Here is a 12,292-nt window from a genome sequence, read left to right as displayed (position 1 = left end):
GTATGTTCTTTTTTCACTAAGCACAACTATTTTGAGATTCAAACATGCTGTTGCCTATATTAGTATTTCATCCCTTTTTATTGCTAAATAGTATCCCATTATATGGAGATACTACAATATGTTTATCTATTCACCTATTGATAGATATTTAGAGTGTTTCCAGTTTGGGACTATTAAAATAAAGCTGCTATGGATATTTGTCTACAAGTATTTTTATAGACATACACTTCCATTTCTTTGGGTTAATACTTAGGAGTTGAATTGCTGGGACTATGGGTTAGCAGTGTGCTTTTAATTTTATTTTTTTCTATTTTTAAAAAATTTATTTAAATTCAATTAACATATAGTGAGCGTATTATTAGTTTCAGAGGTAGAGTTCAGTGATTCATAAGTCTTATATAACACCCAGTGCTTATTACATCATGTGTTCTCCTTAATGTCCATCACCCATTTACCCCTTCCTCACACTCCCCTCCCCTCCAACAAACCTCATTTTGTTTCCTATGTTAAGAGTCTCTTATGGTTTGTGTCCCTCTCTGATTTTTGTATTGTTTTATTTTTCCCTCCCTTCCCCTGTGCTTCTGTTTTATTTCTTAAATTCCATATATGAATGCAATCATCTGATAATTGGCTTTCTCATATTGACTTGTTTTACTTAGCATAATACTCTTGAGTTCCACCCATGTCATTGCAAATGGCAAGATATCTTTTTTTGGGGATGGCTGGGTAATGATATATATATATATATATATATAGTGTGTGTATACTATATATATATATAATATATACAATATATATACAATATACATACTATATATATATCATCCTCTATATATTTATCTGTCAATGGATATCTGAGCTCTTTCCATAGTTTGGCTATTGTGGACATTGCTGCTGTAAACATTGGGGTTCAGGTGCCCCTTTGGGTCACTACATTTGTATCTCTGGGGTAAATACCTAGTAGTTCAATTGCCGGGTTATAGGGTAGCTCTATTTTCAATTTTTTGAGGAACTTCCATACTGTTTTTTTTCCAGAGTAGCTTCACTAGCTTGCATTCCCACCAACAGTGTAAGAGGATTCCCCTTTTTCTGCATCCTTCCTGACATCTGTCATTTCCTGACTTCTTAGTTTTATATACTTTTAATTTTCTAAACATATGGGGAATTTTCCAGGTATCTTTGTTTTTTATCTATAATTTAATTTCATTGTGGTTAGAAAACACACTTTGCATATTTGAATCCTTTTAAATTTATTTTGATTTGTTCTGTGATCCAGCAAAGGATCTATCTTGATAAATGTTCCATATTCATTTGAAAAGAATGTGTATTCTGCTGCTGTTAAGCATTCTATAGAATTTTAGGTTAAATTAGTTGATACATTCAACTCTCCTATATCCTTTGTAGTTTTATGTCTTTAAAGTTTTGTTTTAATAGTTCTTCTTGCCTCATATTTCCTTTAACTTTATATTTGTTTTATATTCAAGGTTATTTGGATTCCATCCTTGAAAGTGATGCTAAATAGGCATCCAGTTTTATTTTTCTCTATATAGAAAAATAAAATTTTTCTCAAAATTATCTATTAAACAACTGTCTTTTCTGTTTTGTTGTAAAGTATATGTCTCCAAGCTTTTTATTCTGTCTTACTGGTCTGATCTTAAAACAATATTATATCCTTTTTATTGCTGTGGTGTTGTAGTGTGCCTTAATATCTGGTATATTAGGTTCTCCCATTTACTTGCCTCCCATTTTTATATCTGACTTGCCTATTAATGGACTTTATTTATCTATATTTATTTTTAAAAATTTCTTTAGAGCACTTTATTTTATTTAATATGCACTAAAAATATTTACCTCTTAGTTATGTCTAATACTTTTACTGAGTAATCTACTGTCTGAACTGCAGAAGTTGAAGTTTTAAAAAAGGCAAATGATTTACCACAAATCTGTTGACACCTGAAAAACATCTAATGGCAAGTCTTCTGTTTTGGTCATTTTATATTCTAAGGTGTCCATACAAAAGTAGGACTAAATTTTTTAATCTAACAAAAGAGAAGCCTGTACACAGTCTGAAACACACATCTTAGATCTGAGCATCACAAATAAAGAGAAGAAAAATGAAACCAAGCCAAAGTGGTTTATCTGCCTCAGGCACTGAACTCAGGTTACTAAAGGCGGGTTTAGTCCAGTAACCATTCAAGTGGGGATTGGCTCATTTTTAGGATTTACTTCCAGGCCTCTTCTGAGTCCATTAAGCCCCCAGTCAATGCAGATGTCCCACTTGATGGACAGATGAGTAATCTAACCCCACTGGGTTTATTTCAATAGTTTGATATGTGATAAGCTGCTTCTGAAGATTTTCTGAGAAGTCTGTTCTCTATTAAAATAAGATAGAACCTCAAAATATGAATGTGAACATTTTCTAATGTTATAGACAACATATATTACAAATCCACTCTTATAGGAATATTAGTAAGAATACAAATTAGCTTAAAAAACAGGCTCATGGGCAGCCCGGGTGGCTCAGCGGTTTAGCACCGCCTTGAGCCCAGGGCCTGATCCTGGAGACCCGGGATCAAGTCCCATGTCGTGCTCCCTGCATGGAGCCTGCTTCTCCCTCTGCCTGTGTCTCTGCCTCTCTCTCTCTCTCTCTCTCTGTGTGTGTCTCTCATGAATAATAAATAAAATCTTAAAAAAAAAACAGGCTCATCTATATGTATTTTATAGTGAGTTTATCAAGTACATAAACAATCCAGTTGAAGTTTTTATTTGGACCTCACTGAACTTATTATTTTAGGGATAACATCTATGTTATTAAATCATTCTATCCAAGTATGAGGAAGGTCTTTCCATATCCTCAGATCTTCTTCTGTGTCCTTTATTAAAGTTATAGCATTTTCTCCAATGAGGCTCTGTTTAAGTAATTCATAATAACCTTTTGGATAACACTGCTACCATAAAGAACCTTACTTTAATTTTATTTTCTCATTGGTTATTGCTGGTATTTTTTAGTGTATGCTATTGATTTTGACATTTTATTTGTTTTTAAAATTTTATTTATTTATTTATTCATAGAGATGCAGAGAGAGAGAGAGACAGAGACACAGGCAGAGGGAGAAGCAGGCTCCATGCAGAGAGCCTGACGTGGGACTCGATCCCGGGACTCCAGGATCATGCCCTCGGCTGCAGGCGGCGCTAAACCGCTGCGCCACCGGGGCTGCCCGATTTTGACATTTTAGATTTTAGTGTATTCTGTTGTTTTTAGATTGAATTTGTATATGTCTCTTGTTTGACTTTTATTGATTCTAGTAGATAATTAATTGTATTTTTTTTCTAGAATATGATTATCATATTATCTGCTAATAACAATAATGTTAGTGTTACCTTTTCCCTCCCAATTCTCAAACTACTTATGTTTTCTTACTACCTCCAATAATATATTTTATGTTAGTCATGGTGGTCAATTGTATCTTCTTTCCTATCTCAATGGGAATGAATTTTAAATTCGGCTATTAAATATAAAATATACTGTAAGCTCTGTCAAAAAACATTTATAGAATTAAGGAGATCCTTTCTATTCTTAATTTTCAAGGAATTTTTTTTATTCACAGCTGTTAGACTTTATCAAATTTTTTTCTGCATTAGTTGAAAAAAGTAAAATAATTTTCTTTATTATTTTTTTTAAAATTTTTATTTATTTTATGATAGTCACAGAGAGAGAGAGAGAGAGAGGCAGAGACACAGGCAAAGGGAGAAGCAGGCTCCATGCACCGGGAGCCTGACGTGGGATTCGATCCCGGGTCTCCAGGATCGCGCCCTGGGCCAAAGGCAGGCGCTAAACCACTGCGCCACCCAGGGATCCCAATAATTTTCTTTATTATTTTACTATTTTATTATCATCTGTGCTGTTGAAGTTATGTATATATAATTGTATTCTTATGTAGAAATACAATATAATGGTATGCTCTTATGCAGCTCTTCCTAACTCTGCATTCAGTGATATAACATTGGTTGCGTGAAATCAGCTATGATAGACAAACACTACAAACCAGACTTCATACATATTCAAAAGCCAATTGTTGAACATTTACCAGCTCACTACTTGATATATAAGAAAACCTCAAGTATTTGTAAATTAAACAATACACTTCTAAATAACCCATAGATCAAAGAAGAAATCACAAAATAGTTTGAACTGAATGATAACACAACAAATCAAAATTTGTAAGATGAACTATATTAGTTCCCAGAGGGAAATTTATAGCTTTAAATGCCTCTATTAAAAAATAAGAAAGATCTAAAACCAATTATCCAAGATTCTATCTTAAGAAGCTAGAAATAAATTAAGTCCAAAGTAAGTAAAAGGAAAAAATAATAAAGATCAGAGTAGATGTCAATGAAATGGAAAATAGACAAGAATAAAGAAAATTAATGAGGCTAGTTGTAGATTCTTTGAAAAGATCAATTAATAGATAAATCTGATTAGAAAAAAGAGAAGATACATAGTACCAATATCACAAATGAAAGAGGGGACACTACTGCAAATCTTATAGATATTAGAAAGATAATAAGGGAAATTATTAATAATGTCAACAAATTTAACAACTTGTATGAAATGTAAATACCTTGACAGACATACAAAGCTTAATCAGAAAGAAAGAAAATCTGAATAATCAAGACAAAGAAAACTCCAGGCCTACCCCATTCCTATCATAAACTTAGAAAATATAAGACGGAATACTTCCCACAGTTTGACCATAATTATCACTGTCATATTCAAAATCAGACAAATCCATCCCAAGAAGAGTACACACCAATAGCCTTCTTGAACCTGGACATAAAAAATTATTAATATTACTCCATAAATTTTAGCAGCATATATAAAAGATAACATTGAAGGAAGTTTGATCTTACATTTGAAAATCAATGTGATTTACCGCTAGAATAGCTAATTAAAAAAAAAAGATAATACTAAGCAATGGCAAGGTTATAGAGTAGCTGGAACTCTCAAACATTTTTGGTGGGAGTGCCATATGGTAATAGCCACTTGGAAAAACCGCAGTTTAAAACAAGTTAAACACATATGTGCCAGCAATTTCACCCTAGCTATTTACCCAAGAGAAATGAAGACATTGCAAAGATTTGTACACAAATGTTCATAGCAGATTTATTTATAGCAGGCAAAAACTGGAAACAATCAAACTGCCTATCAATAGGTGAAGGGATAGTAAGTTTTCTCATATCTACACAATCAAAAACTACTCAACAATAAAAAGAAACAAATCATGTTTGTTACATATAACAAATCATGTTATATACAACATGGATAAATCTCAGAAACATTATGCTAAGTGAATAAGCCAGATGCAAAAGAGTACATATTATATGATTCAATTTAAGTGAAATTCTAGAAAAGGCAAAACTAATCTGTATTGACAGAAAGCAGATTAATGGTTGCCTTGGGCTGGGAGTTGAGGATTAACTTCCAAGAACACAAGAGAGCTTTTTGGGGTGTTAGAAATCTTTTGTATCTTGATTGTGATAGTGATTACCTAAATGTATACATTTGTTAAAATGCACTGAAGTATATACTTAAAGGGGAACACTTTATTATATATAAATTATACCTCAAAAATTGAATATTAGTATTTTTCATTAAGATCATCACGTACTCTTCAGTCATCAGTCTGAAGTATTTAACCATTCTCTTTCCTTAAATACAGTGTAGCATTGCCTCCTACATCTCCCAACAGTTTGGGTTTTCTTTGTTAGATTCTCTTATTATACTCATTACATGTAATCATCTCCCAATAATGTAGTTTACTTTCTAAGAGTTCACCTGCACTCACATTTTCCATTTACTGATAACTCTCAAATCTCTATATTTAGCCCTAACATCCCTCTAGAACCTAGGAGCTGGATTTTCTTTCTTTCTTTCTTTCTTTCTTTCTTTCTTTCTTTCTTTCTTTCTTTCTTTCTTTTTCTTTCCTTCTTTCTTTCTTTTCTTTCTTTCTTTCTTTTTGCTTTTTATTTAAGGAGCTGGATTTCTACTAGTAAACTCAACTCCTCATCTCCCAAATTGATTTTACATTGCTTTATTAAGCACCCAAGATCATGATCTCAGAGTCATTCCTGTTTCCTCTTCCTTTCTAGATTGAACTTCTAGAACTTCCCTATAGTGGGTTAATTCTCAAGACTATCTAGTTTTCTTTCAAAATGCTCCTTGTGGGATGCCTGAGTGGCTCAGGGGTTGAGCATCTGCCTTTGGCTTGGGGTATGATCCTGAGTCCTGGAATTGAGTCTTGCATTGGGCTCTGCCTCTCTCTGTATGTCTCTCATAAGCAAATAAAGTCTTTTTTTTTAAATTTTTATTTATTTATGATAGTCACAGAGAGAGAGAGAGAGGCAGAGACACAGGCAGAGGGAGAAGCAGGCTCCATGCACCGGGAGCCCGATGTGGGATTTGATCCCGGGTCTCCAGGATCGCGCCCTGGGCCAAAGGCAGGCGCCAAACCGCTGCGCCACCCAGGGATCCCAATAAAGTCTTTTTAAAAAGGCTCCTTGCATCTTCCCTTTAAGCTTCCACACTACTTTTCATTACCAAATATCCAGATTGTTGTGACAGCCTTACTAAAACCTCTTTGTCCTCATCTGTATTGTTTTTCTCCTTGCTACAAAGCACTGCTAATCTTCATAAAATACCACTTTTCATCTTCTAATTTTTCTGTTTAAAACCCTATTGTTTTCTCCTTTTGCCTACAGAAGAAAAATCCTAGCATTAAAATATCAGTACAGTCTAACTCCGACCTGTCTTTCCCTTAATTTTCTCTAGGAAACCCTCAATACCCACTAAAATAATTAGCCTGCTACTTCTGTGTTTTTTGCCAATAGCATGGTCTCAGTATTAAACGCACCTCCCCCTCTACCTATCCAACTTTCAAAGCCATATCTTTTGCTCTAGCTGAGGGTGACCTCTTCTTGGGAGGTCATCTGGCACTGGTCATTTCCCGCCTGGCATTGCTTTTTATTTTTATTCATCATACATTTATTTATTTGAAAGGCAGCAAGGCATGTTCAAGAGCTTCAGCAAATTATTTAACTTCTCTGTGATTCACTTTGCTTAAAGGAGCATAGTGAATGTTTTGTGAGATTATACATTAAAGTTATTAGTACAATTTTTAGCACAATTCCTGGCATATAGTCATGCTCAAATATAGCCACTAATGATGATGATGACAATGATGATAGTGGTGATTTTTGAACACTAAGAACAGAATTCCTGTCCTTCAGGAGTTTGAATTTAATCTAAAAATATATTAGCTTTCTCATTTAGATCCTTAACATTCTGGATTTAGCAAATAGCTTTTGTAATAGGTATTTCTTTGACATGATCATGACTCAGGCTAGCAGCAGGGTTGGACTAGGGGTCATAGTTATAGAAGCTGTGCTGTCTATTTGGCTTGAACTTTTTAAATTATTCAGAAATATAAAAAGTCTGGGGCACCTGGCTGGCTCAGTCAGTGGAGCATGTGACTCTTGATCTCAGGGTTATACGTTTGAGCCCATATTGGGTGTAGAGATTACTTAAAAACAAAATCTTTAAAAAGAAAGAAATATAAAAAGTCTATAAAACAGGTTTATTCATGCAATATTTAGGAAATATGCTTCTGGGATCCCTGGGTGGCGCAGCGGTTTGGTGCCTGCCTTTGGCCCAGGGCGCGATCCTGGAGATTCGGGATCGAATCCCACGTCGGGCTCCCAGTGCATGGAGCCTGCTTCTCCCTTTGCCTATGTCTCTGCCTCTCTCTCTCTCTCTCTGTGTGACTATCATAAATAAATAAAATTTTTTAAAAAAGGAAATATGCTTCTTATACTTTGAATATAATGGTATTTTATATCCTGTAATAACCTTTTAATATCTAATATAGGAAGGGTTTTTCTTTCTTTTTTTCTTTTTTTATTTATTTTTTTTTTGGGGGGGGGTTTCTTTCCTCATTAAAGTTTAATCTATTTAGGACCATCCATTCTAGATGACTTTCTTGAAGAATCCTCCAAACTGCAGTCTGACTCACGAGAACACATTATATCCACACAATCTCAGGATCCAACTATCAGCCAAAAACCATCCAACATACTTCTCAAGGAGATGCCAGTGAAAAAAGGTACTTAGAAATAAAGATTTCCACTTGAAAGAAGGGCATAAACAAACTAGACAAGGATGAAAATTATTATGATGACCAATATGGCAATCTTAACTTGTTTGAAGTTGATTATTTGTCATATTGCCTAAGTTCCTTCATATGAAGTTAGGTTCTGATAATCTGAACTCTGTAGTGCAACTCTCTCAATAAGCAAGGATTTGTATTTAGCTCAGAGAAGGGGCTAACTACAGACTTATGATTAGAGTATCTACAGGTTGTGTTTCACATTCAGGAAGATCTGAATACTTTTAATAACCATTTTATTTGGTTGTGACATGAATTTGCGACCACCAGTAGTCTAACCTTGAGCACTTTTGAGATCTTTGGGCACTGTTGCCCTAAAGGAATCTATTGCTTTTCAGACCATAACCTCTTTCATATATTGGATTAGAATTTTCTCCTTGCTATCTTGGTAGTAATGTAGCTCACTGCCTGAGCTTCTGACATTTTTTTTCCTTTACATCTAATCATCTCTTCTTTTAATATAATATTTTCAGAAACATCAAAATGTCAAGATTCATCAATCGTTTTGTATCCTAGCCCTTATGGTGTTTCCCAAACTCCTGCCACCATCTTCATGGAGACCATACGTTTCTTGATGAAAGTCAATGCTGTGCAGGTCAGAATATTTGGGAAAGGGCAAGTAGATGGAAATATTTTAGTGAACTACTTCTTCAATCCATACTGGTATCTTTCCAAGCTTTAATATGTATGATGCAGAAATCAAATATGCTTTTGAGAGTATACTGTAGGCCCAATGGTATGAACATCCAAATATGAACCACTCTCTACAGAGAGCATCAGAAGACCATACTGCAAATCTGTTCCCTCAGAATACCAGCAGAGCAAAATCAGACTCTAAAGGATATATATTTATTATCAGAACTCATATTTATGTGAGTGTTGGGGGTTCACAGGAGCCTAATCATATACCCTTCTTCCTTTCTAGGTTGTAAACAATTATAAACATATACATGATACTATATGAGGGAATAAAAATATTATTTTTTTATTTGTATAATTAGGCTGGAGATGTGACTAGCCTCAGATTTGACTTACTTATGCAGTCATGGGTAGAGCTACTGGAGAATTGTCCCTTCCTCCCAGAGAAGAGCGTCCTGTGAGGTCTGCCTACCACACGGGAAACAAGAAATATATCTGTGAAGCTAGCAGTAGGAGAAAGAGCAAAATGCAGTAGCCAGGAGACTTGGCCTTGATCCTGAAGAGTGCATGTTCCACTTAAGGGTGGAGTAGGCCACATTAAACAGGAGCTTTTAACACATTTCCCAATAGAGAAACAGGCTTTCTGTCTCCCGGATTAAATAAGTCACTATCCCCCCCTTCTCCAGGGCAAAGAGCCAGAAATGTATGTAGAGGGAACAGCTCCAGAACCTCTTCTTACTATTTTTCTAAGAAGATGTAAGTGTTAATGGGAGTTGGGAGAAGAAAAGAAGGGCTCTTCCTTCTGCTTAGAAAGTACATCTGACTTTGTCAAATTTGCAAGCCTTATATAGCATTAAAAACAAAGAATAGCCCAAAGTATAAAACTGGCAAACATAAATAAGAGGTTTTCAGAAACAGGTATTTATGTTTCCAAGACCTTGAGTTTAGAATTTTAGAAAAGGAGGTTTTGCCTCACTGTCAGTTTTCTGAATAATTACAGCTGCCTGAAAAAGTTACCTCATGTGTCAGTGGGGTGGTTAATGTGTTTTTTATCTGCTGCATAATAAGTATATGCAAAAACTCACCTAGTATGCTCACCAGCAAGACCAGAATTGTGCAGTACTGCAGATTTTTCACTTTGAAATGTCTACATCTGGTGACTAGGTAGAATACCTGGTAATGGACCCATGATGTGCTGAATCTTTATAATTCACCTCTAACCTTTTGAGGTTGATAATCATTTCATTTCTTATTTGTTATTATCAGGGACATAATATTCAACTGCAAGAGCTAAGGTACTGATACAATGTAGCTATTTACATATTCCTTATAATCTAATTTTTCCTTATAGTATGTGCACAGAGTGCTTGCACATGAGCTGTTATGCCCTCAAGGAGGCCCCAGCTGTGAGTATTACTTGGTGCTGGCCCAGACACACCTTCTCAAGAAGGACTTCGCCAAGGCAGAGGAATGCCTTCAACAAGCAGCTCAAATGGACTACCTGGTAATAACTTTGCTAGAACATCTTGAGTATAGTTTGGAGGGAGGCAAGCAGGCTTTCTTAAAGGTGGTGATGCCATATCACAGATAGATTTCTGGTTACCAGAAGTGGAGGTCATCAACTTTCAGTAAACTCATTTATTTCATTCTGTTCGTTTTTCTCAAGCAGTTATGAGTTTTGCAAGGGGCAGAGAAAAGGATAAGGAAGGATACCTCTTTAGGGCAGCCCTGATGGCCCAGCGGTTTGGCGCTGCTTTCGGCCTGGGGTATAATCGAATCCCACGTCAGGTTCCCTGCATGAAGACTGCTTCTCCCTCTGCCTGTGTCTCTGCCTCTCTCTCTTTCTCTCTCTCTGTCATGAATAAATAAAATAAAATTTAAAAAAAGGATATCTCTTTAGCAGAGAGCTGATCTATTTCAAGTTTTCCGGACTTCTGTTTTCATATTGTGAACATTCTCTTGGTTTGTTTGAATGTGTTTTTTTTTTTGCTTTTTTTTTTTAACTTTTATTTATTCATGATAGGCACACAGTGAGAGAGAGAGAGAGAGGCAGAGACATAGGCAGACTCCATGCACCGGGAGCCTGACGTGGGATTCGATCCCGGGTCTCCAGGATCGCGCCCTGGGCCAAAGGCAGGCGCCAAACCGCTGCGCCACCCAGGGATCCCTGAATGTTTTACTTAATATTTACCCCAAAGACAAAATAGTTTTGAAAAATGCAAGAAAGAAATGAGGGGGCAGACCTAGAAAAATACTCCCCCAGCCCAACTAAATGGCCCTCTTTCTAATTGAGTGCTATTAGAAAAAGAAAAGGACTTAATTTAATTTAAATTTTAAACAAAGATCATTAATGTACTTTTAAATACCACCTCATCCCAAGTACTACTTATTCTTTACTTTCTCAGAACCCTAATGTCTGGGGTGTGAAGGGCCATCTCTATTTTCTAAGTGGAAATCACGCTGAAGCCAAGGCATGCTATGAACGAACTATTAGTTTTGTAGTGGATGCTTCTGAGATGCACTTCATCTTCCTGAGACTGGGGCAAATCTATCTGGAAGAGAAAGAGGTGAGGCATAGAGGATGGAGAGTAACCATGTAAATAAATCAAGTCATATTACTCAGCCATTAGAACGACAAGTACCCACCATTTGCTTCAATGTGGATAGACTGGAGGGTATTATGCTGAGTGAAGTAAGTCAGTCGGAGAAGGACAAACATTATATGGTCTCATTCATACGGGGAATATAAAAAATAGTGAGAGGGATTATAGGAGAAAGGAGAGAAAATGAGTGGGAAATATCAGAGAAGGTGACAGAACATGAGAGACTCCTAACTCTGGGAAATAAACAAGGGGTGGTGGAAAGGGAGGTGTGCGAGGGGATGGGGTGACTGGGTGATGGGCACTGAGGGGGGCACTTGATGGGATGAGCATCAGGTGTTATACTATATGTTGGCAAATCGAACTCCAATAAAAAATATACAAAAACAAATAAATCAAGTCATGATCTGGAACCTGACCACTGTTCAAGCATTAACATCCATCTATGTGGACCAACATAGTAATGTGATATTGATACTTTTATATCCAAAAGTAAAGTGACTCAACCAACATCAGATAAACTAGTAATTACTAGAGCAGGATTCAAACCCAGGCAGTCTAATATTGGAGTCTGTAGTTTTAACCATTACGAAAGAAGGTTGTGTAGAACACAATAAATGTTGTTGTATTAATATTTAAGCTAACTTTCTTTTACTATCAGTATTGGAAACATTCTTTATTTAACTAATGGAAAATGTCAAAAGAACTTCTTCAAACTTCTTCCTTAACATAAAGGTTTGTATTTAATTCAGCTGAGGCTAACCTCATTCCACAGGGAACTCTATCTTAACTCTATAGCAATTACTCTCCATTTTAGAAATTACCCCAAGA

General features: G+C 35.7%; 1 protein-coding gene and 1 long non-coding RNA gene across 14 annotated transcripts in view; one reads left to right on the top strand and one right to left on the bottom strand.

Moving 5' to 3' along the window:
- Positions 1 to 12,292, bottom strand: part of LOC144312352 (uncharacterized) — a 52,030-nt gene that overhangs the window by 19,023 nt on the left and 20,715 nt on the right. The window contains exons 3-4 of one of the 3 annotated variants that reach the window (XR_013377826.1): positions 10,575 to 10,713; positions 9,152 to 9,356 (exon numbers count right to left, since the gene is read on the bottom strand). The exons of 1 other annotated variant lie outside the window; for it this stretch is intronic. This is a non-coding gene — a long non-coding RNA (uncharacterized LOC144312352). Of the gene's footprint in view, positions 1 to 9,151; positions 9,357 to 10,220; positions 10,714 to 12,292 lie in introns of those variants that run through there. One more of the 3 variants, XR_013377827.1, reaches the window with a different exon arrangement.
- CFAP70 (cilia and flagella associated protein 70) overlaps positions 1 to 12,292 on the top strand; it is a 96,431-nt gene that overhangs the window by 68,951 nt on the left and 15,188 nt on the right. For 10 of the 11 annotated variants that reach the window (XM_077894948.1, XM_077894953.1, XM_077894958.1 and 7 more), the window contains 4 exons: positions 8,013 to 8,159; positions 8,696 to 8,817; positions 10,213 to 10,365; positions 11,267 to 11,428. In XM_077894948.1, the coding sequence (XP_077751074.1) occupies positions 8,013 to 8,159; positions 8,696 to 8,817; positions 10,213 to 10,365; positions 11,267 to 11,428 (584 nt within the window). The remainder of the gene's footprint in view (positions 1 to 8,012; positions 8,160 to 8,695; positions 8,818 to 10,212; positions 10,366 to 11,266; positions 11,429 to 12,292) is intronic. The other variant, XM_077894951.1, reaches the window with a different exon arrangement.

This window comes from Canis aureus, chromosome 4 (assembly GCF_053574225.1).
Source record: "Canis aureus isolate CA01 chromosome 4, VMU_Caureus_v.1.0, whole genome shotgun sequence".
In the NCBI taxonomy this organism is placed as follows: Eukaryota; Metazoa; Chordata; class Mammalia; order Carnivora; family Canidae; genus Canis; species Canis aureus.
Note: the sequence above shows the minus strand (reverse complement) of the source record. Positions and strands in the feature narration are given on the sequence as shown.